The sequence below is a fragment of the Neolamprologus multifasciatus genome, chromosome 20, assembly GCF_963576455.1.
Source record: "Neolamprologus multifasciatus chromosome 20, fNeoMul1.2, whole genome shotgun sequence".
Classification (NCBI taxonomy): domain Eukaryota; kingdom Metazoa; phylum Chordata; class Actinopteri; order Cichliformes; family Cichlidae; genus Neolamprologus; species Neolamprologus multifasciatus.
In genome coordinates this window covers 825,001-850,878 of record NC_140458.1, presented here as the reverse complement: position 1 = coordinate 850,878, position 25,878 = coordinate 825,001, and the positions used below count along the sequence as shown (strand labels likewise).

The following is a 25,878-nucleotide window of genomic DNA, read 5'->3' as shown; positions in this document are numbered from 1 at the left end:
AGTCTTCTGGAGCATTTTAATGACATCATGTGACCAATATCACGGTGGCTGTGAGGTCACTGTACTAACAGAGCGTCTGAGGAGGCGGAGCTTCATTTCTGTGTGCAGTGAGATTCTAGGGTTTTGATTGGATGTTACTGAGCACTGATTAGCAGCATCTGGCTGAGTGATATGAAATCCAAAATAGAAGATTAATGTCAAAGACAGGTTTGAACCTCTTCTACATATAATGCTTATTTAACGGGTTTGTGACTCTGAGAGCGCCGCGGTAATCAGGAAGGTCATTTATTGAACTGGGGCAGCAGCGCTCTTGGTTTCCTGGCAGGTTCTGGGTCTGGACTCTAACAGGACTGAGAGGTCCTGATGATTATGCCTCATTATGAAGATTTCACACGCACGCACCTAATAAATCTCTTGGGTTACAGCAGAAACACTGAAATCTGATCCCGTGGAGCTTCAGAGGCCGTCTTCCTCATCAGCGTGTTGCTCTGTCCACTCTGGGGAATCGGTGACGTGAGCAGAAGCAGGCGAGAGGCTGAGCAGAAGTCTAAAAGAAGTGTGGTGGGCGAGGTCTCTGTGATAGCAGGTGAAGCTTCTATTTTTGCTGCCAGGTTGGAGGTTAATTAGCCAACAAACAGCAGCAGCGCTGTTTGTTGGCTGAGGAGCAGCGTGACAGATGCAGTTAATGAAGCTTCGCTTGCTTTTCCTTTGAATGAGCCGAGCTGCTTTTAGCTTGCGTTAAACCCGCGGTGCAGAGCCCGGTGTGTTCACACCTTTCTCACAGACTGTCGGCGCTCTGGTCACACGTGTGGAAGCGTGGCGCTCTCGTCAGGCCGTGCACGGCTGTTTGTCAGGTGCTGCCTGTGTCTCACTGCTTTGAGTCAAACATAACGCTTCACGTTAGAGACCCCGCTCCTCATTAGCAGTGGCAGCTTAGTTTGCACTTTTATTAGCGAGGAGCTTCGTACAGTCCTGTTTGGACCTTGGCGTCTCTGTTTCAGGCGCACTTGTTGGTTAAGTAACGAAGGTACACAATCACATTTAGGGACAAACACTCTGTCAGATCCACATCTGTGTAGGTTCACAGTCACAATAGTCTGAGGAGCTTGAAAAAGGAGGAAACCTGACTTCCCTAAGTTTGTGAAGATGTTTCATGTCTCATCCCAGAAGCTTCATCGGTCCTAAAAACAAATAGCGGAGAGTCGAGGAACACACACATGCAAAGAAAGCTCTTAAAAGTGGCCGTCCCCACCTTACGTATCAGGTCTATCACAGTGTTTTCACCCTCGGTGTTAAGCTCTGGTGCTGATGACCCACACTTTGTTTGCACCTTGGCTCACGTGACGACTCACATGATCAGCGGTGGGTCAGCGACCACCTCCCTCCCCGCGAGGGCTTAAATACGCTTGTTTGTAGAACTGAGACGTCGTCTGCTTCTTCGAGCTGCTCGGACTCCGCTAGGTTGTGGTTTGGAGAGACGGCAGGGTGAGGCACTGCTCGGTCAGGATTGGGCAGTGGCTATATTCTATATTTTCTATATTTCTATATTCTATATTAGAAATATAGAAACTATCTAATAGATCGCATTAGTCTCGATATAGCCTCTGCCACCACATTAGATCAATCCCTCTGGGCTCCTTTGATCGGCTCCATCACCTAGTGGGGGTAGGGGGTCGTGGTTTGGTCCCGCCTTCGCTATTGTGGTTGATGTGGAGGCTGGGATGGGCTTAGGGCACCTGGAGGACGCCTAGAGACGTTATCCCTGGAGGGCTTAACCCGGGGGTTGTGTTCATAACCTGGTTAGTGGCTCTGGTCGCTCTCAGAGGTTGTTCTCCTTGTGGCTGCGTGCAGCGGGGCTGGAGGATGGTCTGTGCTGGCGGACGTAGGTTACTGGCCTGGTGGCCTGGCTGCCCCTGAGTGGATCCGGGGCGGGCGTGGGGGTTTGGGGTTCGGGGGTGCTTCGCCTCCGTGCTGGGGCTCTGGCTGGGCCTTGGGGGCTTCGGTCCTCGTCGGTGTGTCGCCGAGGTTGTGGGCGGGTGGGTGCACGGGGGCTCAGCCCTGGCGCAGGGGGCCTCTTGTGCATCGGCCTAACCGGGGGGCTCTTCAACTGGCAGGGAGGTTGTTCCATCTTTGCAGGAGTCCACTCTGCAGGTGGGGGAGAGACATAGGAGAGGTGGAGAATAAACTTAACCTGGGTGTCTGTGTCTTGTGTAGTCTGGGAGATGATTGAATGTTGGGGTGGGTACAGTTTCCTCTGCGGTGGGGTGGGGTGGGCTGCCCCGGGTCCTGTGGGGCTTGGTGGTGCTGCTGCCGTAGGCCCCGGTCTGGATGGGCCTGGGCTCCCTTGCCTTGGTGGATACCAGAGGACGGGGGTGCATATTGGGGTCAGCGGGGGAGCTGGCCCTAGGGAGGGACACCCTCCCCTCCCTTCTTTTCCTCCCCATCCCCGGCTGCCTCCCTCTTCCCGCTCCACCACACCCACCCACACAGGTAGGGCCTTGGGGTGCGGGTGTGTCACCAGGGTGCAGGGGAGACATCCCCCCCCCCCCCCCTGTCCTCTTCTGGCCACCTGTGCCTCAATTTTATCTCACAACTTAGACATCCACATTACTTACACTCTCATAACACACACACACACACACACACACACACACACACGTGTATATATATATATATATATATATACACACATACATACATACATACAGACCGTCCAGTAGGCGGTCTGTGTATTCAAACCTACCTCTGGCGCCGGTGCCCACCTCTCAATTTTAAATCCATGTAGACATTGAGGGTTCTCGGGAGGGGCCGTGCTAACACCTGCTGCTCTCTGGCAGCAGCACCATGCTCTCCCTTGTTTTAAATACACTTTAGAGCAACACGCAGCAACACTACACTTGAGCGGGAGGAGGGAGGTATGGGGTCCTCACACACCCCCGTTCTCTGCTGGCCATCGGGGCGGGGGGGCTGGGAGGAGGTGTTGGCCGTCCGATTGGCCTCCCTGCTGCTGCGGAGCCTGGGGCGGTCTGCTTGCCTCCACCCCGGAGGGAAGGGTAACATCTCTTGGGTCTGGGTGCCGTTTCCCCCTCTGGGGGCGAGGATACCTGGACCCGGGGTATAGAGTATGTTTGGGGAGTGTGATTGTGTGTACATGTCCATTTATGTCTATCCTCACGTTGGGTGAGTGCTGAGTGTTTGTATATGTGTGCATGAGGGTGGGAATGCATGTCTGTGTCTGTGTGTGCCTGTTTGTCTGTGTCTATATGTCAGGTCGGGTCTTAGACTCCACCTCTCTGGGAACTCCCAGGCCCTCCAAGTGTGGAGGCCTATCTCCCCTCACCACACTCCCTGCCGGTGACTGATGCCCTCAGGGGTCGGTGCGTTGTTGGTTCTTGGTGTCCGGGGCTGGGCGCTCAGGTCATGTGCCAGCTCACTCCCGGTGGCTACTTGGCGGGGCCTGGCGCCTGCTGCTCGGTCAGGCCTCTTCCGGGGCGCGGGGGGCCCTCGGGCCTCCGGCCTCTGGGTCTGCGGCTCGGTTCACTCTGGCACAGCTGGCTGCCGGCAGAGCCGGCGGGCACACCGGTGCAGCCCCCTCTGGCTTCTGCCCGGTGGCTACTGGGTGACCCCTCGTCTGGGGATCCTCAGCCCTTCCCATGAAGGTGGCACGGATGCCCCTCCGGTGGTCCTCCTTGGGCTCTTGCACTCTGGGGCCTCTGGATGTCTGGGGCCTGGATCTCCTCCATGCCTGCTTCATGCCCTGGGGGGGCGGGGCTATGGCTTTCTACATCCTCTAGCAGACATTACATGGGGAAACCATTTGAATACAAGCGCGCCGATCCACACAGGTGTGCACACGGGTGTTCACTGTTCGTAGACTTAAATCACACCTTTCTTGGCTGCTACTTCAAAGCACATTGTGCGCTGTCTGTCCTGCGTGCTGCACAACAACATTCAATATTTAGTATTTACTGCTGTTTACACTCAGCTAGATTAATGCGATGGTGTTGTGTTTAGTAGGTTGCTTTGTTTTGTTTTTTTTTGCTTGTTTTCTCTTTTTCTCTCAACAGGTGATCCCGGAGATATTTTTTTTTTCCCTCTTTCTCACTGTCCCTCTCCCCTTCTGTTTTTCTTTTCTTCCTCTTTCTTTCTCCCTTTCCTATCCCTCACTCATGTCTGTCCCGTCTGTAACAACTGAAAATAAAATAAAATAAATAATAAAAACAAAGGTCGATCAAATGGACCAATACGACAATGCCATGATGATCCATTTGGCAAAATAAATCCATTGGGTATCCTTGTTGGTCTTCAGACAACAATTCTGACGGCTAAAGAACCAAATGGGACAGGTGCAAAAAAAAAAAGGAAAAAAAAAAAAGGATTGGGCAGTGGCAGCTGGTGGGAGGGGTTTTAAATAGGTGGCAGCTTCACGTGTTGATCACGCGAGTATCAGGTGTTCTGGTTCATACTGAAGCACCTGCACATGTCCTGTGGACGCTTCGCCGGGTGCACCGTCACGTCTCAGTGGACTGCAGCGCGGCAGACGGTTTCCTTTCATTCACGCTGTTTCTCACGTGTTGTTGCTTAAAACGTCCCTGATGTGATGTGTCTATCAAATATTAACACCGCTCCACTTCCTGATGCTCTTGTTGGAGGCGGATCTTTGCATCGTGGAACCTGAGGGCTGTGTGTGTGCTGGATGAAGACGGGCAGAGGTGGAGGCTGAAGAGCAGGGGTGGTGGTGATGGTGTGGAGGGGGGAATTCAGTTTTCATTGAATGGACACTGTGTGTATCCTAGCAACAGGCTGGTTTGGAAATGGGATGGCGAGCTGAGCTGAGGCACAGAAAGAGGGGAAACGAGAGCGAGGCTGCTGATAATAAGAGGGTGGAGGTGAAGGTGCAGCAGGTCAGAGCAGAGAGATGGAGGCTGGGATGGAGGGATGAGGCAGCGCCGTGGAAACGAAGAGAAGAGCAAGAGGTGGAGCAGTCGCTGTAATGATTCTACACAGGACCACCAAAGACTCGGGCCACAGAGACAAAGGCTCGGTCCACAGGAGACAAAGACTCGGGCCACAGAGACAAAGACTCGGTCCACAGAGACAAAGGCTCGGTCCATAAGAGACAAAGACTCGGGCCACAGAGACAAAGACTCGGTCCATAAGAGACAAAGACTCGGCCCCCGGAGACAAAGACTCGGTCCACAGAGACAAAGACTCGGTCCACAGAGACAAAGGCTCGGTCCATAAGAGACAAAGACTCGGGCCACAGAGACAAAGACTCGGTCCACAGGAGACAAAGACTCGGGCCACAGAGACAAAGACTCGGTCCACAGAGACAAAGACTCGGTCCACAGGAGACAAAGACTCGGTCCGCAGAGACAAAGACTCGGTCCATAAGAGACAAAGACTCGGTCCGCAGAGACAAAGACTCGGTCCATAAGAGACAAAGACTCGGCCCCCGGAGACAAAGACTCGGTCCACAGAGACAAAGACTCGGCCCCCGGAGACAAAGACTCGGCCCCCGGAGACAAAGACTCGGTCCACAGAGACAAAGACTCGGTCCATAAGAGACAAAGACTCGGTCCATAAGAGACAAAGACTCGGCCCCCGGAGACAATTCTGCATCATCGAGTTGTTCGAGCCGTTTTTAATCTGACCCGTTTCAAATGTGAACTAAGTTTTTATTTTTCCTCACTGAGCACTATTATTTATTGAACACTGCTTATATTTGTGTAATTTAGTATTGAGTTTTTGTGATTTGGTGTATATTGTTTCATAGAGCACCCAGAGTGCACAGTGTTATTGTTCAGTATGTGTGAGTTATCAGTACATCAGACTGAGCGCGGCGTCGGCTGGTGTCCTGTCACGTGTGATCTGAGCGGACAGAGGAGGACAAACATGTCCTCTCTCCAGTCTCTGGCCGTGTGTGTGTGTGTGTGTGTGTGTGTGTGTGTGTGTGTGTGTGTTTTTACACACTGTGACGTCAAACCTCAAATGTGATCGTGCTCTCGTCTTCTGATGTGTATTTACAGAGTGCCAGACCAGCACCCTTCATCTGCCTGGCACATGAGGGCCTAGCCAGCGCTCCAGGACACACACACACACACACAGACACACACACACACACAGACACACACACACACACAGACACACACACACACAGACACACACACACACACACACACACACACATCTGTACTGTACTCACTGGAGTCTATGGGACTGGCTGATGAGTGGAATGAGTGAATGAACATTCATATTAAACATGGTTTCCATCTTTCAATCAGCCTCCTGTAATTACAGTTTATTCTCAGCTCCAACCATCATCACCATCACTTCCTCCACCTTCCTCTCTTCTTTTGTCTCCTCGCCTCTGTCCCACTTTCTCCTGTTCTCCTCTCTTCCAGCCAATCCTCCTCCTCTTCCTCTCTGCCAAGCAGTTGTAATGGCACTGGGGGTAGGTAGGTGGGGGGGGGGGGGGGGGTGCACATTAGAAATGTCTCCTCTGTGATAAGCTGCAGCTGGTTACCATAGCAACACTTATTACCTGCACCCCTAGAAGGAAAGGGGGAGGTAATGGGTCAAGATATGGTGTCCTAATTGTGTGTGTGTGTGTGTGTTTGTGCTCATTGACTCTTCACATCTGCTGCTTTACAATAATGACCCCACCCTCCGACACACGCACACCTGTCACCGCCACTGCCCATCATAACAGGTTTGGTCACATGACGCTGAGGTGAACTGTGCCTCCAGGCAGGCCTCGATGTTTCAGGCTGCTCACGGTCTCCACTTCCTGTTTCCGTGCGGCGTGTTGACAGCGAGGCTCCGCTGATCGATGTGTTCGCCCACACACGCAAAAGCTCGTTAAGCGAAATAACCCACAGAGGATTATCACCTCCGAGCTCATTTAGGAAGCTCAGAGAACTTCTAATCACTCCAACTTCCAGCTGGACTTCCTGGAAGTTGGAGACTTCACGTCACGCCTTCCTGTTGGGTAGGCGTGACGGTCCAGAAAGACTGGGACCTTCTCACAAATGTACTAAAGCAGCTGTTCTGATCATGGCCACCTCCATGCTGTATTCCTGTTTGCCAGAGCAGCTTAGCATGATCCACAGTTCAGAATAATGCCTCTGTATCCAACACTGCAGCCGTTTCACTTCCTGTTAATGTCATTGCATTTCAGCCGGGGCCTGCAGGAGGCGCTACGAGCTGTTTGTGTGGCAGCCAGTCAAAAGAAGTCTGCTTAAAGGCGGGAAAACAGCCTCAGCGCGCCCCTGTGGTCCTCCCTGTCCCATAGGGGGCGCCACCTGCTGCTGTGCCGGCTGAATTGCAGCCACTGTAACGTATGGAAGGTTTCCCTGTTCTTCCTGATGATACAGGATCATCTGCAAACATGGCAGCACATGGTCACTGGGGTCAAACCGTCTCAGGCGTAGGATCAGTTTGGAGATCGCGGTCTCGTTAGAGTCGGAGAGGAGCAGGAAGCTGCGACGATTCAGAGATTTTAGTTTAGAGGTAAATTAAATCCTCCCACATTTGAGTTTTGTGTCTCAGTAATTTCCCCTTTTGTTCTGGTAAATTCACAGCTTTAATTTTGAAAGTCTTCCGGGCAGTGTTTCAGTCTCTTATGCTGTGCTCTGTGTCATCTTTATTTTACTGTGAAATTTCTGAAAGGAAGCGGTGGCTTTTACCGCCGTGTTTTAGAAGATTGTTCAGAGCAAACAAATCCAGCCGTGCTGTCAGTGACCCGGATTTAGCCCGGCTCACGCGTCCTCGCTGTGCTGAGTTTGTGTGCTGTGGGAAAAAGGATTGTTCACAGTGGCTCAGGGGGTTGGGAAGCTTATTTGTAACTGGAAGGTCGCCGGTTCGATCCCCGGGCTCTCTGTCCTGGTTGTTGTGTCCTTGGGCAAGACACTTCACCTACCGCCTACTGGTGATGACCAGAGGGGCCGATGGTGCGATATGGCAGCCTCGCTTCTGTCAGTCTGTCCCAGAGCAGCTGTGGCTACAACTGTAGCTGCCTCCACCAGTGTGTGAGTACGAGAGTGGATGAATAGTGACAGTGTGTTTTGGGTGCCTTGAACAGCGCTATATAAATGCAATCCATCATTATTATTATTATTCTGTGTTGTGTACCTCTTTCTCTTTTTGCCTCCCTTCAGAGCGCCTCTTTGTTTTGCTGGCACTCACCTCCCACTCCCACGGCCTTGTGGGAAATCGAGAGCTCCGCGTGGCTCCCTGTTGTTCCCAGCCCCCGGTGTGAGGCGGGGAGAGGGGGAGGAGTCTGTATCTGTTGGGAGGCTTTGTTAATAAATCTTTGTAAGTTCACAGCGGCTCAGTAATTAGAGCGCAGGTATAATTACACTCGATGAACCAGCACAGGAAGTGAGATGTTTAAACACTGAACCTGCAGCAGGACGGCGAACAGGAAGTTCCCTCCTATCGTTGGGACAGTTTTCCAACGATGGGTTCCAAGGTGTGACAGCGTGACGGTGAAGCAGCTTCAGGGTTATTAAAGCTTCGCGGTGTCTCTGACGTTCAGACTCAGGAGGGGCGTGGCTAACAGGGAACCTTATGGGACTCACCTTCATAGAAACATACCTGAATAAGAGAAGACGGTTTAAGAAAATTAATTTCCTCTTGTGCCGTGTTCGGTCTTTTATATGATTGGACACTTTGGTTTTGGATGTTTCTCTGAGCTGCAGCTCTGTCACACATCTGTAACATCTGGACCTGAGAAATAATCCAAGAAACATAATCGTTAATAATCAGAGTAAAAAATGTAACCAAAGCAACAGGAAGAAAGGTTTAAACCTTGTTATCGGCTCTCTGACCAGCTGAGCTGGATCACATTAAAAACTGTCTTCAGATCAATCAGAGTGATTAAAGGGATGAAGCCAATGTTCTGGATCGATCACACAGCTGGACTCGCCATCCAGTCAATGGTGATCTTTTTCATTTTTGTTTGTTTGTTTGTTCATGATGGACGATTACATGCATCTGTACTGAGCTGCAAACAAACATCAGCTACATTGAAAAAGACACAAAGCTGCAGTTATTCTGTCTTTGCTGCACAGCTGCCTCTTCTCCTCTCATTCTCTCCTGTTTCTATTTCAATCATGAAACTGATCAATGATCAGCTGATCGTCTCTCTTGTTTGTTTATCGCCCACTTTGCGCCAGAAACAGGAAACCAGCAGACGTCCGTAAGTGGTCACCTGTTGTAAACTGTGTAACAGACGGCGAACGTCACGTTTGTTTCACAGGCTGATCTGAATCCTTCTCACTTTCTGAAGAATAAAGTCACAGCTTCATGTTTGGGCTGGTTATACATTCATTTCAGTGGTTGGCAGACTTCCTGCCTTCATGTCTGTAAAGCTGGTTATTGATCGATTGATTGATCGATTGATTTCTTCAACAGTCTTTTGTTTTTATCCCTGAAATTCCGAGCTGACCCTTCAGGAGTCACGTTTGTTCTTATGGTGATGGATTTCTTTGGTATCTGTAACATTTCGTTCATGTCGTGTTAACATATTGATAACGTATTTATAACGTATTGATTTCTTTTTATTGTCCAATGTTTACCAGGTGTTTAGTGAAAGCTCACAGAGCTGATGGCGGCGTGATGCAGGCGTCTGCCTCCGTCCTCGTCTCGTCTGTGAAGCTTTAGGTCAAAGGTCAAAAAGTGTGAATGAACTGAGTTTGTCTCTGTCTCCCTGCAGTGTGCGGACGGCGTTTCGGCGGTCGACTCGTCCCTGAAGCGCGTGGCGGTGGTGGAGGACTTCTTTGACATCATCTACGCCATGCACGTGGAGATCAGCGGCGACCCCGGCAAAGCACCGAAGCACGCCGGCCAGAAGAAGACCTACAAAGCTGTGAGCACGGCGCCGCCCGCTTCCTGTCCTCTGTGGCTCTGTGGTCTTTCCGCCTCGCACCACCCTCCCACCTCCGCCCTGCTCGCCGTTTCTCTCTTTCACAACTCGTGCTGTCTGTTGCTCAACCCGAGCTCCTCTCTCTCCGTCTCTCTTCCTCTTCTTTGGGCTTCATTCCTCTTTGAGCGTCTCGGGCAGAGAACAACCGTCTGCTTTCAGTTTCTGAGGCTAACCCAGCAGCCTCGCTGTGGCCCGGTGGGCGTCCACCTCAGAGCGCGCCCACGAGCCGATCGGGACGAACAGAAAACTCTGAGTGACGTAAACGAGCGACTTCCACACATGGCAGAATTTACCTGCAGCAGTTTTTGTTTTTGGCTATAAACGAGTCAAATCTCTGATTTCGAAGCTTCGTCGGATCCAAATAAACAGATCAGTGAGTCGATGAGGCGTCGCGGCTGCGCACCGCCGTGCAGGTCGCTCGCCGCTGACCCCTCTGGCCGCCCTCTGTCGGTACAGCGAGGTGGCATTCATTCAAACTACTTCATGTGTGTGATGCTTGAAGGCTCCTTTCCCCTCAGCTCTGTCAGGCTGCTCGTCCTCTGCATCGCAGCAGCCTGAGCCGCATCGTGAGGCGCCCGCTGCACCTTTGTGGGGTTGGGTATCGACACAAGGGCGAGCTGAACATGGACCCGGCGAGCTGTAAGATCTGTGAGGAGCGTCACACGTGTGTGATCAGATACCTGCTTGAGTCTGACCGGCCAGTTCATCGCAGAACGCCGTGATGGTGGCGTGATGACGTCACCTAAACGTCGTCTTTTCTCGTCTGCGGCTTATTTCAGTCACTCGATCAATAATCAGCTCAGCAGCACCAGAAGGATCAAGAATGTGTGCTGAGTATTAAAACAGTCGATGCTCAGCTGACCTGTGACACACGCGCACACACACACACACACACACACACACACACACACCTACACACACACACACACACACAGTATCAGGACAGGTAGATGATCTCAGGTAACTGGTGTCCACCTGTCAGCGTTACCTGGCTAAAGGTCAAACTGAGAATAAAACTTGTGTTATTGTTTAGTTGAAGCTACTAACGACTGAATGAAGCTGCGGATAAATGAAGGTGATCGGTGACACCATGAAGCACCATGAAGCACCATGAAGCACCATGAAGCCGAGGATGAAGGATGAGCTCTTAATATGAAGCTGACAACAGGTGATCAAAGCTGAGGGAACACATGAGATGAGTTGGACGAAGATCTTTGAACAGATGTTCCTGATGAGGCGCTGAGGGTGGGAGTGATCTGAGAGAAGAAGCTGCAGGAAGCTGTGACGGGCAGTTTCAGGGTTGAAGTCTGACTTTGTGACTGCGTCCTGCACGTGAATCCAGACCTGTTACCAGGGCGTGGGCTCTGCGTGCTCAGGACTTCCTGTTTCTCTTTCATTTTTATTCGCTGTGGTTCTCTGAGCGTTTAACTCTGACCCCATGAAGCCTGCAGAGCTGCTGCAGGAGCGCCGACAGGCCTCAGAGGCCAGTCTCACTGCTGACACTGCCCTCTGCTGGTGACTCCGCTGCAGTGCAGGAGAGGCTGATTTCTTCTTTCTTCGTCTCCTCGTCCTTTATTCGTTCATCTTCATCAGTCATCTTCATCAGTCATCTTCTGCCTCGTGCACATTAACTTCCACCCATCGAGTAAACACAGCAGGGCCTCATAATGCCACAAAGCCCAGAGTGTGTGTGTGAGTGACATTTACTTCCTCGCACACACACGTGCTGCACAGCAACCCTCTCCTCCTCCTCCTCCTCCTCCTCCTCCTCCTCCTCCTCCTCCTCTGTGTTTGATTTCCTCCCACGCGTTCATCGACCTCGCGTCTTCGACGTCGGCGTGTGGAAAGTTTTTCTTGGACAGGTTGAGTCTATTTTGTGTAATAATCAAACGCAAACATTTCATTTTATTCAACTTTATTTTCTCACTTTTATTTAAAGATGAAGAATGAACACTGATGATGATGATGAAGCATACCTGTAGAGTCATTTCTGGGCGTGGTTCGCCGACGTGTCCGACGGCATAACAGAGTTTACGGTGTCAGCTGTCAGTGATGTCACCGCCGGTGTGGGACGTCCTGTTCTGAAGCCGTCCCCAGCTTAGTGTTAGGAAGCGGACGTGATGGTTGAGGGGCGGGTCCGACTGCGATATCGCACACTTATTGGCTAAAAAGTCTGGAAACCGCGGCGCGATCAGAACTGTCGTAACCGTGTAACAGCTGCTTTTATTCTGAAACGTCACCTGCTGAGTCGGGTCAGCTGTTGCAGAGATCGACATGGCGATTGTTCGCCTCCCAGCAGGTGAAGGTCACCCGGAGGTCGAAGTCAGCGTTCGTTTCATTTATTAAAGTTTTGATCTGCCATCTTTGTTTCCTGACAAAAACACGCTAACGAAATAAAAGTGAACACACGACGACAGAGACCGACGAAACGACACGTGGACGCATTTTCCCTGATCTCAGACACTCGATGAAGAGTCTGACTGAACATCCTCTTCCTCTCTGTCTCTGTTCTCTCCCTCAGATAGCGGAGACGTACGCCTTCCTGCCCAGAGAGGCGGTGACTCGCTTCCTGATGAGCTGCGGCGAGTGTCAGAAGAGGATGCACATCAGCACCACCACGCAGGACTGCAAAGGTACAAACGGCGTCTGGGTTTGAGCTGAAACGCAGGAGCACGGGAGGACGAGGCCTGACGATGCTCGGGCAGAGTTCACGTTTGAGCCTCGTGCTGTGCACCACCTGATCTGTCCTCCTGTGCCGACAGTCTCTAAGAAATGAGGGAAATGTTTGGAGTTTGAAAAGCAGCCTGTCCGTCACGCTGATGAGGAGCTGCTCGCGGCGGCTCTGAAGCCTCCGCAGCCGCCCGACAAACACAATTAGACATAAAAACAAACTCTGAGATTCTCGCTGCTACTCGCAGCGCTGCATGCCTGCAGGAAATCTTTCTTCTCACCACAAAGCCAATTTAATGCAAACACGAGGTGCAAAGAGCAAACGGAGCTGCAGCCGCTTCACGATGGAAACGCTCGTGTTGAAACATTTTTGCGCTGTGGGGAAAAATCGTGACATCGTCTGACTTCTGCTTCGGTTCAGAGACGAGAAACGAAAGCGATGAGACGGTCGAGGCCGAGAAGTCCGCAGAGAGACGCCGACGTCCACGTTCCTCACATCCTGTGCCGCCTCCGGCCTCCAGCGTCTGTTGTGTGAATAAACACAGCTTCACCTTCTCAGCAGACGCTGGTTAAAGATGTTTGTCGGCACAGCGGCGTCGCACACATCAGCCTCACACGGCTAAAATACAAAACACCAGAGTGCGCACGGGAACACAGAAACACCCGAGCGTGTCGAAGTGGTGCAGAGATGAAGCCTCCATCAGCAGCTTTTCTGTCTCTGTCCAAACTTTAAAGCTGAAGCTCACCTGTGCGCTCACAGACACACACAGCTTTAAAGCTCACCTGTGCACTCACAGACACACACAGCTTTAAAGCTCACCTGTGCACTCACAGACACACACAGCTTTAAAGCTCACCTGTGCACTCACAGACACACACAGCTTTAAAGCTCACCTGTGCACTCACAGACACACACAGCTTTAAAGCTCACCTGTGCACTCACAGACACACACACAGCTTCAAAGCCCTGAAAGCTTCTGCAGCAGGGAGCGTTACACTGGTCATGTGCGTGCTGCAGAAGACTTCTGTCTTTCCTTCATCCATCCGGCTTCGAGCTCTTCGATCCTCCCCCACTGCTGCTGGCTTCCTGTCCCGTCCCACCATCCCTCCCTTCACCCTTCCTCCATCCCTTCCCCCATTTTTCCCCTTCTGCCGTCTTATCCTTCATTAAATCGAGGAGTCATTGGATTGTCCCGTCTCTCTCCTCAATTAGCCTAATTAATGGCTTTAACAAAGAAAATGGGCCTGGAAACGCTCATTTTCCACAGAGTCTGGGGACGAGTGGGGTGGGGGGACGAGTGGGGTGGGGGGACGAGTGGGGTGGGGGAAGAGGAGTCCTGACAGGTTTGTGAAGCAAACCGACGCCATCACAGCGACTTTCACCGACCGAGTTTCTGTGCAGCAACAGACACACACACACACGTTTGTATTTATATCCTAGTGGGGACATCCCATTGACATAATGCTTTCCTAGCCGCTTATCCAAACCATCAAAAATGACCCTGCCTGACCCTGACCAGGTCCCCATGAGGGCTGTCTGTCCCCACAAAGATGTTAATACCTGTACACACACACACACACACACACACACACACACACACACACACACACACACACACACACACACACACACACAGAGTGTATCTGACGCTGGATGGGAGGGAAAACTGCTAATTGCCTTCCTGCCTAGCGGGGGTGACGCTTCACCCCGACACACAGTCACAGATTGACACTCTCTTAAACACACACACACACACACACACACACACACACACACACACACACACACACACACACGGTGGTCCTGCTGCTGTCAGTGTCAATTAACTGTGTCCCGCTCTGCACTGATTAATTGCATTAAATAATTCACAGCTGAACTTTAGTGGGAGTCACTGAACACATAAAGGTGTGTGTGTGTGTGTGTGTGTGCGTGTGTGTGTGTGTGTGTGACACAGAGATTATGGATCGACAGTAAATCAATATAATGCAAATATCTGAGCCGTTTTAAAAATGGCGGTCGCTGTACCCCCCCAATTGATTTGATCGGCGTTCATGCCTCCAGATGTTAGACACGTCCTGAATGAGTGCGAGCACGGCTGGAGAAACATCACAAACTGACTCTTCTTCTTCGGCTGCTTTAATCGGGTTTCATTTCTCCCCTCGGGAGGACGAAGGCTCGTGTCTTCACCCCCGGACTCTCTGAGAGCAGCTTTGCATGACTCCCAGTCCAAAATAATCCTTCTTTTTCTCACGCTGAGCCTGATCATCTGACTGAAACAAGCTGCTCTAGCTCCTCCCCCTTTAACACAGCTTCCTTCTGATTTCTGTGACATCATCCAGGCCCAAGCGTGTAAAAAGCACACTGAGCTCGCTGTTAGAAGCACAGGAACAGATATCAGAGCTCCTCGTCTCTCGGTGATCCTGCGTGCCTCCTAATGGCTCCTCCCCCTCTCCTCTACAGAGAACGACAGGCCGAGCCCTCAGGTGTCAGAGGTCATTGACTACAACGTGCCTCTCACCACCACCTACATGAAGCAGATGAAGCTGCAGAGCATCAGCAGCACTAAGGTACGTGACAGTGGTGTGTTTGCGTGCGTGAGAGGAGACGTTACAGAGGAAGTCCAGGAGGTCGAGCGTGCGTGACGGCATGTGGGAGGAAACCAGGAGGAGCGCCGATCCCTCCGCAGGAACACTCCTCCCACACAGCGTCCTGCGCTGCAATTAAACCTCGTAATGAGACGAGAGTGTGAGTGAGCGCTCGCTGAGGTCAGTGCAGCCTTCGTTAATCACGAGACAGGTTTGTGTTCGTGATCAGACGGCGTCGGCCCGGCGTCGGCGCGGCCCGGCCTCCGCTGCATTTCTGTTTTTTCAGGTTACATCACATCCTGTGGCTCTGTCAGCTTCCTGTCTGTGCTTCCTGTCTGTCTGCGTCACGCCGTCTGTTCTCTTATTTCCCCTCCGCATGTCGACACCTGCCTTTGAAGCTGCTGTAGAAACTGAGACTGTTTCACATGGTTAAACAAACCCCGCCTCTAACTGTAGGTGTGTTGCTGGGTGACCTGGAAGACGTTGAAGGGTTAATGGTCACTTTGGTTTGAGCGTGTAGGGGAACGGAGTTCTGCAGCGGTCCAGACTAATTCCAGTCATTCACCTCGAGGTTCCTGATCATATTTCAGTCGATAATTGGATTCGACGGCTGAATGACGACGTCCACAGTCAGGAAACGTAACAGGGAGGCGCTCCATCATCAGCTGGTGGGGCTGCGACGGCTTCATTCCACATTGTTCCAACACCTCCATCAATACCACACACAGTGACAGCCATATAGCTCACGTGTGTGTGTGTGTGTGTGTGTGTGTGTGTGTGTGTGTGTGTGCGTGTGTGTGCGTGCGTGCGTGTGCGTGCGTGTGTGTGTGTGTGTGTGTTAGATAAGGGGAATCGAGGGCTGAGCCCTTTTCAATTAAGCCGGCCTCTGAGCGTCGGGTTAATTAGCCGAGGAGACAGAAACACATTCAAGTGCCAATTTACTTTAGTATGCCAGTACACACACACACACACACGCACACACACATGCACACGCACACACACATGCACACACACATGCACACACATGCACACATGCACACGCACACACACATGCACACGCACACACACATGCACACACACATGCACACACATGCACACGCACACATGCACACATGCACACACACACACACGCACACATGCACACACACATGCACATGCACACATGCGCACGCACACATGCACACACGCGCACACACACACACACGCACACACACACATGCACACACACACACACACACACACACATGCACACATGCACACGCACACATGCACACACGCACACGCACACACATACATGCACACACACGCACGCGCACACGCACACATGCACACACACATACATGCACACATGCACACATGCACACATACACATGCACACACGCACACACACATGCACACATGCACACACACATGCACGCACACACACATGCACACATGCACACACACATGCACACACACATGCACACACACACACACACACACACACGCACACACACCTGCTTCTCTCTGGTCTGCGCGGTGATGTCCGAGCCGTTTCATTGGTTCGTGGCGTCTCATTATCGAGCTCGTGCAAACACGTTTGTTGCCTTGGTTACGCTCAGCATCGTTTTCCAGCTGCATTTTTAAAAACCTTTTACAAACCTTTGACCTTTGACCTCTGCTGCACTCAACACACCTCGTTGAGGGAAGAGCGCTTGGTTTTGTGGGGAGTCGCTGTGAGTTTGACCCTCAGACGGCGGCTGATTATTGGTCCGTGCTTCAGAAGTTTGGGAGCAAAGTAAGAAATGTAAATGCTTCAGCATGAACAGGCGCGCATCGATCTGCAGCCATGCATCGCCCCGTGATCAATAAAAATACGCTGCTTCTGTTTTGCGCCTCCGGCCGTTCGAGTTCGATGTGATCTGGCTCCGCGATCAATATCAGATCCGATATCTGAAGCTGTTTGCCGATAATCAGCGTCTGTGCCTGCGTGTCGGTCATGGAGACGATTTTTAACGAGCTCTCAGGCTTCCACGGCGTGTGCAGCATTTCCTGTTGGCTTCGTGTGAGCAGATTATAATCCGACTAAAAGCCCTGACAGGGCCGTGTGCAGCGTTTCACTGATGGGGGTGACCGCTGTGTGGATGCTGAGCGGAGCTGTTAGCCGCAGCTCCTTTTGCGTGACTGGGAAAAACTGGAGATTTCGCAGCGATTGCACTGAATTTTGGGGGATTCAGTAAGCCGGAGGCGCAACAGCGTCAGCCTCAGAGCGACCTGTGACGGCACAGCCAGTCTCGATGCGGCTCGTAGCGCCTGGTTCCTGCTCGTGTTCCCGTCTCATTCTGCAGGTAACTCGCCGTCCTGCAGCTTCACATCTCCGGTCAGTTTTAAACCCATGATTGGGAGGAGTTAATGTGAACTACAGATTGCAGGTGATTGCCAGACTGTCTCCGTGGTAGCGCCAACTTATCGCTGATGACATCAGCTGACCGGTGCTCAAAGGCGGCACGCTTCCTGCACGCAGAGCTGCACGCACGTTTCCCTTTGTGTGAGTGTAGACGTGAAGCCAGCGACGCATCATGTTTACCGAGAGATCAGGTGTCGCCCCCTGCTGGTGTAAAGCTGCACTAACCTCTGCACACGTTCAAATCCACTTCCTGTTATTTTCATTTATATGCCAATAAAATAATATCAGCTGTCATAATGCTGCTGACCGCCGCACACATCCACACAACCTCAGAGCGACGCAGAAAGAGTTACGTTTTAACAGACTGTGTGTGTGTGTGTGTGTGTGTGTGTGTGTGTGTGTGTGTGCGTGTGTGTGTGTGTGTGTGTGTGTGGCAGGATGAGACTGTGATTATAGTGTTGGGCCCAGAGGAACAGAAGTACAGACAGGAATAGAGGAGCAATGAGTCACCTATAGAAATAACACAGGACAGGAGGGAGCATCAGGTTCACACTGTGTGTGTGTGCGTGCATGTGTGTGTGTGCATGTGTGTGCGTGCGTGTGTGTGTGTGTGTGTGTCTGCACAGCTGAATAGCATTCTTATATAAAAATAGAAGAAGAAGGTCGCAGTCTTTTGTTGGGCTCGTTCTTATGAGTGTGAGTGAGAGAGGGTGAGGGAAGATGGGTGAGGAGGGAAGGGGGGCATTTGTAGTTTTACCCCAGAGACGAAACAAGAAGACGAAGGAGGAGGAGGAGGAGGAGGATGGACTGCATATTTGAGATGTGTGAATCCTCCAGCAGCTCCATTAGCACTCATCCCAAGCCTCCGTTCATCTGCCCAGCCCTTTATCTTTCCTCCATCCACCCCCCCCACCCCAATTCAATAAGAGGAGGAAATTACCCAGGATGCTTCCTGGCAGGGGGGGGGGGGGGGGGGTGCTACTGCACACAATGTAGAAATGGGTGAGGAGGAGGATGGAGAGATGGCAGGGCGGTGGCTCTGAGGTGGAAATAAAAATGAGAAAATTTGTAGATGGTTGGATGGAGGAGGGGGTGAAGATGGGAGGCGGGGGTGAAGATGGGAGGAGGGGTGGAGAGGAGGTGGTTGGAGGGGGAGGAAAGAATTAAAAAGGAGAATGAGGTACTTCATTATCATTTATGGTCTCCCCCCTTTCCCCGTCTTCACCCATTATTTCAGCTCAGGAGGACGTTTCATTAGTTTTGGGAGGAGGGGTGTGTGTGTGCGCGTGTGTGTGTGTGTGTGTGCGTGCATGTGCGTGCGTGCGTGTGTGTGTGTGTGTGTGTGTGTGTGTGTGTGCGTGCGTGTGTGTGTGTGTGTGCGCGTGTGTGCATGTGCGTGTGTGTGTGTGTGTGGGTTGGGGGTCTTTCATAATTATAAAGCACAGAAGGAAAAATCCAGAGCTGCTGGTTAGAAACTGACCAGAAATGATTTTATCCAGTTGTGTCGCATAAATGCGTAACGCCCGCTGCGCCGTCCCTGAGGCCCCGCCCACCCTGTGACAGGTGTAACGAAGCAACATCAGGCCGTTCGTTTCATCCGGCCTGGAGAGGACGAGGACTGAAGCCTTTGTTTCATTGTTGTTCTCAATAACGGTGTTATTACAGTGATCGAGCGGAGAGTCTGAGACGCTGTGTGCACGTATAAAGGGCGGGTCTAATGATGAACACCGCCGCTGTGTGCTGACCAGGCTCACGCGCTCGCCGTCCGCCGTCGCAACAGTTAAAGGTTCAGTCGGTCAGTTTTCAGCTTATTTCATAGAAAAAATGTTTAATCATAAATGGATGTATTTGATGTTTCACAGCCGTCATACAGTTTGTCTCTGTTTGTAGTTTCACCTCAACATCTGTACAGGAACTCATCTGGTTACTGGGGCGTGGCCTCTGTGACTGACAGGCTGTAGCTGCTAGGCTAACCTGGACGTCTGCACCATGTTTGTGCTGTTGGAGCCTTTTTAATGACATCATGTGACCAATAACACGGCTGCTGTGAGGCTAACAGAGCAAACAAGAAGGCGGAGCTCCAAGTTTGGTGCACAGTAAGAGTCTAGGATTTTGATTGGACGTTACTGAGCACTAATGAGCAGGTATCTGTGTAATTATGTGGTAACAGCGCTCCACCCTGTCGTTAAAATATAGTCACAAAAATACCGTCAAACCAGTGGCTACATCCGTCTTTTATGTACAGTCTATACCAGACGCTCCTGGCGTCTACGTGGCGAGTGATTAACGTTGTTCGTTTGACAAGTTCTCAGTTATTAAATAGCAAAACCTGCAGAGCTGAGATATTAATGTTCACCAACATGTACAAACAGAATAAACTCAGCCAGAGAAAAAACATAAATATGAAAATATGACATTAAACTGTGAATAACAGGAGAAATCATTTCTAGGAGGCTTAAACAAAAAGCTGAGCAACCTAAATAACTCAACGAGAGTCTGAGTGTTCGTCCGCGGCGTGTTTCCTGTCTCAGCGCCCAGCTGCTTTCAGAGGGACCTTCTCGCTGTCGCTGGTTTCACGCTGATCCAAAGGTCACGTGTGAAGTGCTGCTCAGCCTCTTCCTCGCGGCTCCCCTGACCTCCATCGCGCCTTATCCTCTCACCATCTGCCCCGCTCTCTGGTGTATACTGTCCACTAAAGTACGATCGCCATGGAAACATGCAAGAAAAAGTCCCCCCGGCGCTCTGTAAGTGCACAGCGCACTCGTATATATCCTTATATTTATTTATATATTTATATAAGAGCAGACAAACCGTTTCCAGGCTCTCCGAAGCAGCTCCGCCACTCCCACAGTGAACCTGACCATAAATGTACGGAGGGCTGAAGCTGCCCCCCCCCCAATAATAAAATAAAGTGTGTAAGATTCAGTTTGACCTAAATTGATGTTTCTATTAATTACATTAAAGTTGTGTTCATTACATTTATGTATACTAACATTTATCTTTGCATTGTTTTCCTTTTTAACGCCCTAAGATTCAAAAATGTCAGAATTATTTTATAAATGTTCATTTTTCACTGAGTTCAGTCTTTCCTTTGTTTTCCTCCTCATGGAGCAGCCTGTGATTTAAAACATGAGGCTGAGGGCAGCAGGAGCGCTCCTACAAATATTACATCTATATATTTATATTAAAAAATTAAATAAAGTGAATACATGTAGAGCTGAAGCCTCAGTGTGCTGTCAGTGTGGATCACGCTGCAGTTCCAGCCTCTGCCTGTAGGTGGCAGGATTGTCTCACAGTGGCTGTCAGCAGCTGATTTGTGAGTGTGCACAGTGTTGGTGTGTGTGTTTGTTTCAGAGTAAAGGTCAGTGTGCCCCAGAGATGAAGCTTCCTGCTTTGTGTTTGTTCAGAAATATGAAGATTATTATTAAAACAGCCTCCGAGCAGCTGGAGAGCAACCTGAACATGTTCCACTGTGTCCACTGAACACGCTGATGTCATGCCTGTTATGTTTGTAGCTGTTCTGAAGAACCTTTAAGCTCCATAAATGGCTTGTATCCATTTAAGTGTTTTTAATTATTTATTATTATTGTTTAAATTTTAAAAACCTGTTTCTTCCTACTGCTCATTTTTGGTTATTGCGAAGTAGAGAAGACGATTCTGGCAGCAGAGGAGCCGTGGGTGACCAAACCTGCATGAAGCAATAATTAAAAATAAATAAATAAATAAATATATATATCTATATATATATATGAGGTTCACCTCCGTGTAGTCACCTTGATTCGCTTACACCTGCCTGTCAGTGAGTTTAGTTTGTCACTGTTGGGCCTCCGTACTGGACCACAGAAACTGCGTGTCTTCTGCTCCACGCAGCATTTCTTTATTTCACGGACATTAACGTGAATATTTTAGAATATTTTCGTCTTTCCTCAGCCTGACACAGATGTGTCCTCACGTTTTGCCCTGAACGGTCTGAGGCTGTGGGGGAGTCCGCAGACCTCCTCCTGACCTCCGGCCTCCTGCTCAGAGTCCCGGTGCCGGTTCTGGATCGTCGGCGGGGAGAAAAACAAAGGGTGGACGGAGAGAGGAGCGGACGGATCTCCATTGTTAGATCGGATTTGGTCTCTCTCCCTCTCGCTCTCTGCTGTGACGTAACCGCGCGTGGCCCCGCCCACTCCGCTCGCCTCGGTGAGGATCCCGCTGTGCGCTCTCACTCCTCCCGGTGCAGTAGTGCATGTGACAGAGCTGCAGGCGGAGGAAGAACCGGAGACAGAAGCCCGAGAGCCGGCGGAGGAGGACGTTCCCGGGGCGCAGGAGAGAAGGTGAGCGGGCTGCAGGTGTTTGTTTACGACCGCGGATTACTCCGGTCCCGGTTAGCGGTCTGAACCCGGGATGCTCCCGGGACTGCGCGGAGCGTCCTGCGGCAGGAGGGGGGGGGGGGGGGGGGTCGGTGATATTCCCGGTGCCATGCACGTGCAGCCGGTGACCGCGCACACGCTCCCGTGCGCGTGTGTTTACGTCTGTGCGTGCGTGCGGGTTGCGCGGAATGACCGAGCACCCGCACACGGTGACTAACGGTGAGTGACGCGTGCCAGCGGAGCGGCGATGTGTCGCGTGAATGAAAGCCTCACAATCCTCGAGCTCGGACTCTCATCACCTGCTTTGCTACAAATCATTAAAATCAATGAATTATCTGATCGATCAATCGATCGATTGATGGTGAGCACTGATTCAGTCTGCTGGCTTCCATGATGACGGGGGCAGGTTTGAGGTTGTGGGACGGTTTCCTGGCGTGTCACGTGGTATAACCTTTACCTTACAGCAGGGGCGTGTCCACAGGGGCTAAGCCCCCCCCCCCACAGAGGTGCTGGTGTTTATGATGGGGTTGTTTTTGAGCCTGCAGGTGTTTCACAGCTCGCTGAGCTCAGCGTCCTGCTCTGTGGTCGTTTATGAGTGCAGAGAAATCTTAAACTGCTCAACTTGTCACATGATGGCCGACGGCGAAACGTCTAAACCGTCGACCCTCTGCTGACCAACACGATGCGAGGGCGTGGGTTTGAAGGAGTGGCGAGGCAGTAAATTTTTATCTTATCTAACACAGCAGCACAACAGTTAGCCGATAGCAGGGCTGTGATTGGCTGGTTTTAGATCATGGAAGCGTTCCTGCGCTCTGACCGTACTGATCCTCGTCACTGAGTTTGATGTTGCTGTGCAAATATTTCACTGATGTTTCATGATAGCTTGAAAGCATCCGAGCGCACAGGTGAAACACGTACCTGTACAGCTCTAACCAATCACATGGCTGCATGGAAATGGATCCGAGCACATCCTGCTGCTTCGCTGCGATGTGTGCGTGTTTGATATTTGTGTACCTGCTCAGGTTCAGCATGTTTGTCTCTGTCGGTGTTTTCGTCTAACGTCTCGCACAGATACAGAAAAAACGTTGAATACGTTTAAACCTGTAACACGCTGGGACTCGCCAAACGGGCATCACCTGTGATCACGCTCATATGCTCAGTGTGGGCGTGTCTCTGTGACGAAGACATAAAGCCACGCCCTGCTGCTCACACGAGACCGCCTCTCTCTGCGTTTCCACTCTTCTTCTTCCACGGTTCTAGTTTCTCTACTTTCAAAGACAAGACGAGACTTTCCTTCAGAGGTCAGAGGTCACGGCTGGATCGTTGATTCAGAGCCGCAGCCCTCGAGCTGATAAGAGTTCGCCGCCTTGCTCGAGAGCCCTTCAGCAGCAGGGTGGGAGGCTCTCTGAGAGCGAGGCTCCTCCAGCTGAAGGACGGCTCTTTAAACTCTGCCGCCGGCCTCGAGTGGACTCCACGCTCCTCGCCGGCTCATCGTGTTCCTGATGACATGTCGGTCAGAGCGAATCAGCGCGTGTCACAGTCACAAGGATCACATCGATGCTGATGGGAGATTAGGAGATGGGAGTCCTTCTTCTTTGACGCTGCAGCTCAGAAACACCATTCAGATGGAATCAGCTGATAGCATCGCGATCAGCTGTTGGACTGACCGACAGCCGCCTGAATCCATGATGTCACAGCGTAGCTGCTGTGTCTAACAAGAGTAAAACACATGACAGCCACGAGCTGTGATACACCCGTTATTAATTATTAGTTGAGTTATTCTGCAGGGAGAAATGATGGCAGGACGCCATGATGGCAGGACGCCATGATGGCAGGACGCCATGATGGGGCCGGACTATATTTTTAAAAGCTTTTTTTTTAACCTGGAAATTATGAGATTAAAAAGATTCCTGGAGGAGGACGGCACAGAGAAAACACCGAAGTCATAACTCGTGCAGGCGGCAGCGCTCATGTTTGGGATGGGCGGGGATACCGAAGACGGTAACATCACAAACTGTTGTTTTTAGCCAATCAGAGCAGACCGAGGTATAAATGAAAATAAAGAAGAGGCGGGATCCGACCCGGGCCTGGTGAGCGTGAGCTTTCAGGTATGTGATGGGTCTCCATGACAACCGGCTCATAAATGCACGTGACCGTGACGCAGCGACGTGTACGTTTCAGGGTGTTCCTGTAAAATCAAACGCCCCGCCCTCGCCGTGAAGGCAGACCTGACGAATCGCTGCAGGAGTCTGAATCCACACAAACACAGGAAACGCATCACACTAAAGTCCAGACACGAAACAAGCAACAACAGAACATTTAAAAGAAGAAATCTACTGTCATCCTATTTTACAGGAAGATGTAAGCGTGTGCCGCGGGGCGGGGCTGTCCTTGGCTCCTCCTCCTCGTCATGACCATTTTCTGCTAGGGGACAGGAGGACGGGAGGAGCCTTCCCAGGATAAGTCCTCGTGTGAAGGCCTGATTAGATCCAAAATAACTGCACTTTTCCTTTGACCTGGCCATGAGCACAGCAGGAGGGCCGGGGGGGGGGCAGCCTGCCCGCCTGCTAATCCCCTTTTCCTCTTCATCCTCTTCCTCTCCCTCCTGGCTGGGCTGGGTCCCTCTATTTCTGGAGTCTGTGGTGCATCGTGGAAATGCTCTGAGCTCAGGAGAGATCGAGGTCTGCTCGCTGAGCGTCTTTGAACAGCCAGAACATCGCGACCTCGTAGGGTCTTCACCCCCCTGCGAAGCGCCCATTGGTCACTGTTGTTGTGATTTTAAGCTGAGGCGACGTCCTCACGTCCAAGGGTATTTTTGAAAACAGAGATTTTCCATTATTCCACGCTAAAAATGAAATGTTGGCCAATCAGAAGTCTAGAAGTCTGGCAGCGAAACACTAAACGGGGTTTTGTGCCGTCACAAAACATTAAGTACGTCTGAAAGTTTGTGTTTTTCTGGAAAGGCAGATAATTTTGTGTTACTTCTCAGGTGCCTTCATCATTTTAAACGTTAATAACTAAAGACAGTATTTTGGTTGCTGTAGACTCACAACTTAGGAATGAACAAAGTGCAAACAGCATGCATACATTTAAAGTTACAAAAAGTTCATCTATTCAAAAACGACGGGGGTTTGGGTTGTGTCTGTGTCGAAAGCTCACTGACGCCTCTGTCTGTGTCTGATGACAGTAAGTGTGTAAAAACTGCAGACAGTCAGATTAACAGCAACAGTGTTTTGTCTCTATCCACCATTGTAGAAATCTCATGTAAACAATAACGTGGCGCACAGCGTGACGTCAAAAACGGCGCACACCTTTGAGGTTGCGTGAATAAATCTCTGTTTTCCTCGTCCACACGTAAATCTCAGTTTTCAGTGATGGAAAAAGGTGCAAACACATAGAAAAATCTGTGTTTTCAAAAATACGTGTGAGCGTAGCCTAAAGCTGAACTGACAGATGTGCGCACTGTGACATCACCGCGAAACTCACAACATCAGTCGTCGTCATCTCTTTTTTTAAAAGTGAACGAATGTAAATGAGAGTCCAGAATTATCAGTCACTCAGATCCCTGTTCTGCCTTTTACAAGTTACACTGGATTATACAGCTTTAGACCTAGAGCTCCCTCTAGTGGCTGCTTTGTAATATTGTTTTGAGAAAAATAGAGGAAAACCAAGATGGCTGAACGTGGCGAAGTGCTGTTGTTTTCAGCTGATGTGGACCTTAAAATGTTGCTTTATCCATAAGTGAGCGCGATGATAAAATAACGATTGTCTCTTTGTTTTGTTTATACTTGGTTTGATTATTTGTACGTTTAACTGAGTATGAACGTTTTATCTCGTTAGCTTGCAGTGAGCGTGTAACAAGCTAGTTATTGACGTTAGTTAGCTAATACGATATTTTGTATGTTTTCAGTTTTACGATGGCCAGAGGCCGTTCTTCGATAAATCATCGTTAG

At 50.8% G+C, this 25,878-nt stretch overlaps 1 protein-coding gene across 3 annotated transcripts in view; it reads left to right on the top strand.

Annotated features, from left to right (window-relative positions):
* LOC146493974 (nucleolar protein 4-like) overlaps positions 1-25,878 on the top strand; it is a 104,726-nt gene that overhangs the window by 12,170 nt on the left and 66,678 nt on the right. For 2 of the 3 annotated variants that reach the window (XR_014871621.1, XM_085146636.1), the window contains exons 2-4: positions 9,719-9,871; positions 12,450-12,561; positions 15,060-15,166. Coding sequence is in view for 1 of the 3 variants with exons in the window: in XM_085146636.1 (XP_085002762.1) it covers positions 9,719-9,871; positions 12,450-12,561; positions 15,060-15,166 (372 nt within the window). In the remaining 2 variants the exon portion in view is untranslated. Of the gene's footprint in view, positions 1-9,718; positions 9,872-12,449; positions 12,562-15,059; positions 15,167-21,336; positions 21,890-25,878 lie in introns of those variants that run through there. The other variant, XM_085146637.1, reaches the window with a different exon arrangement.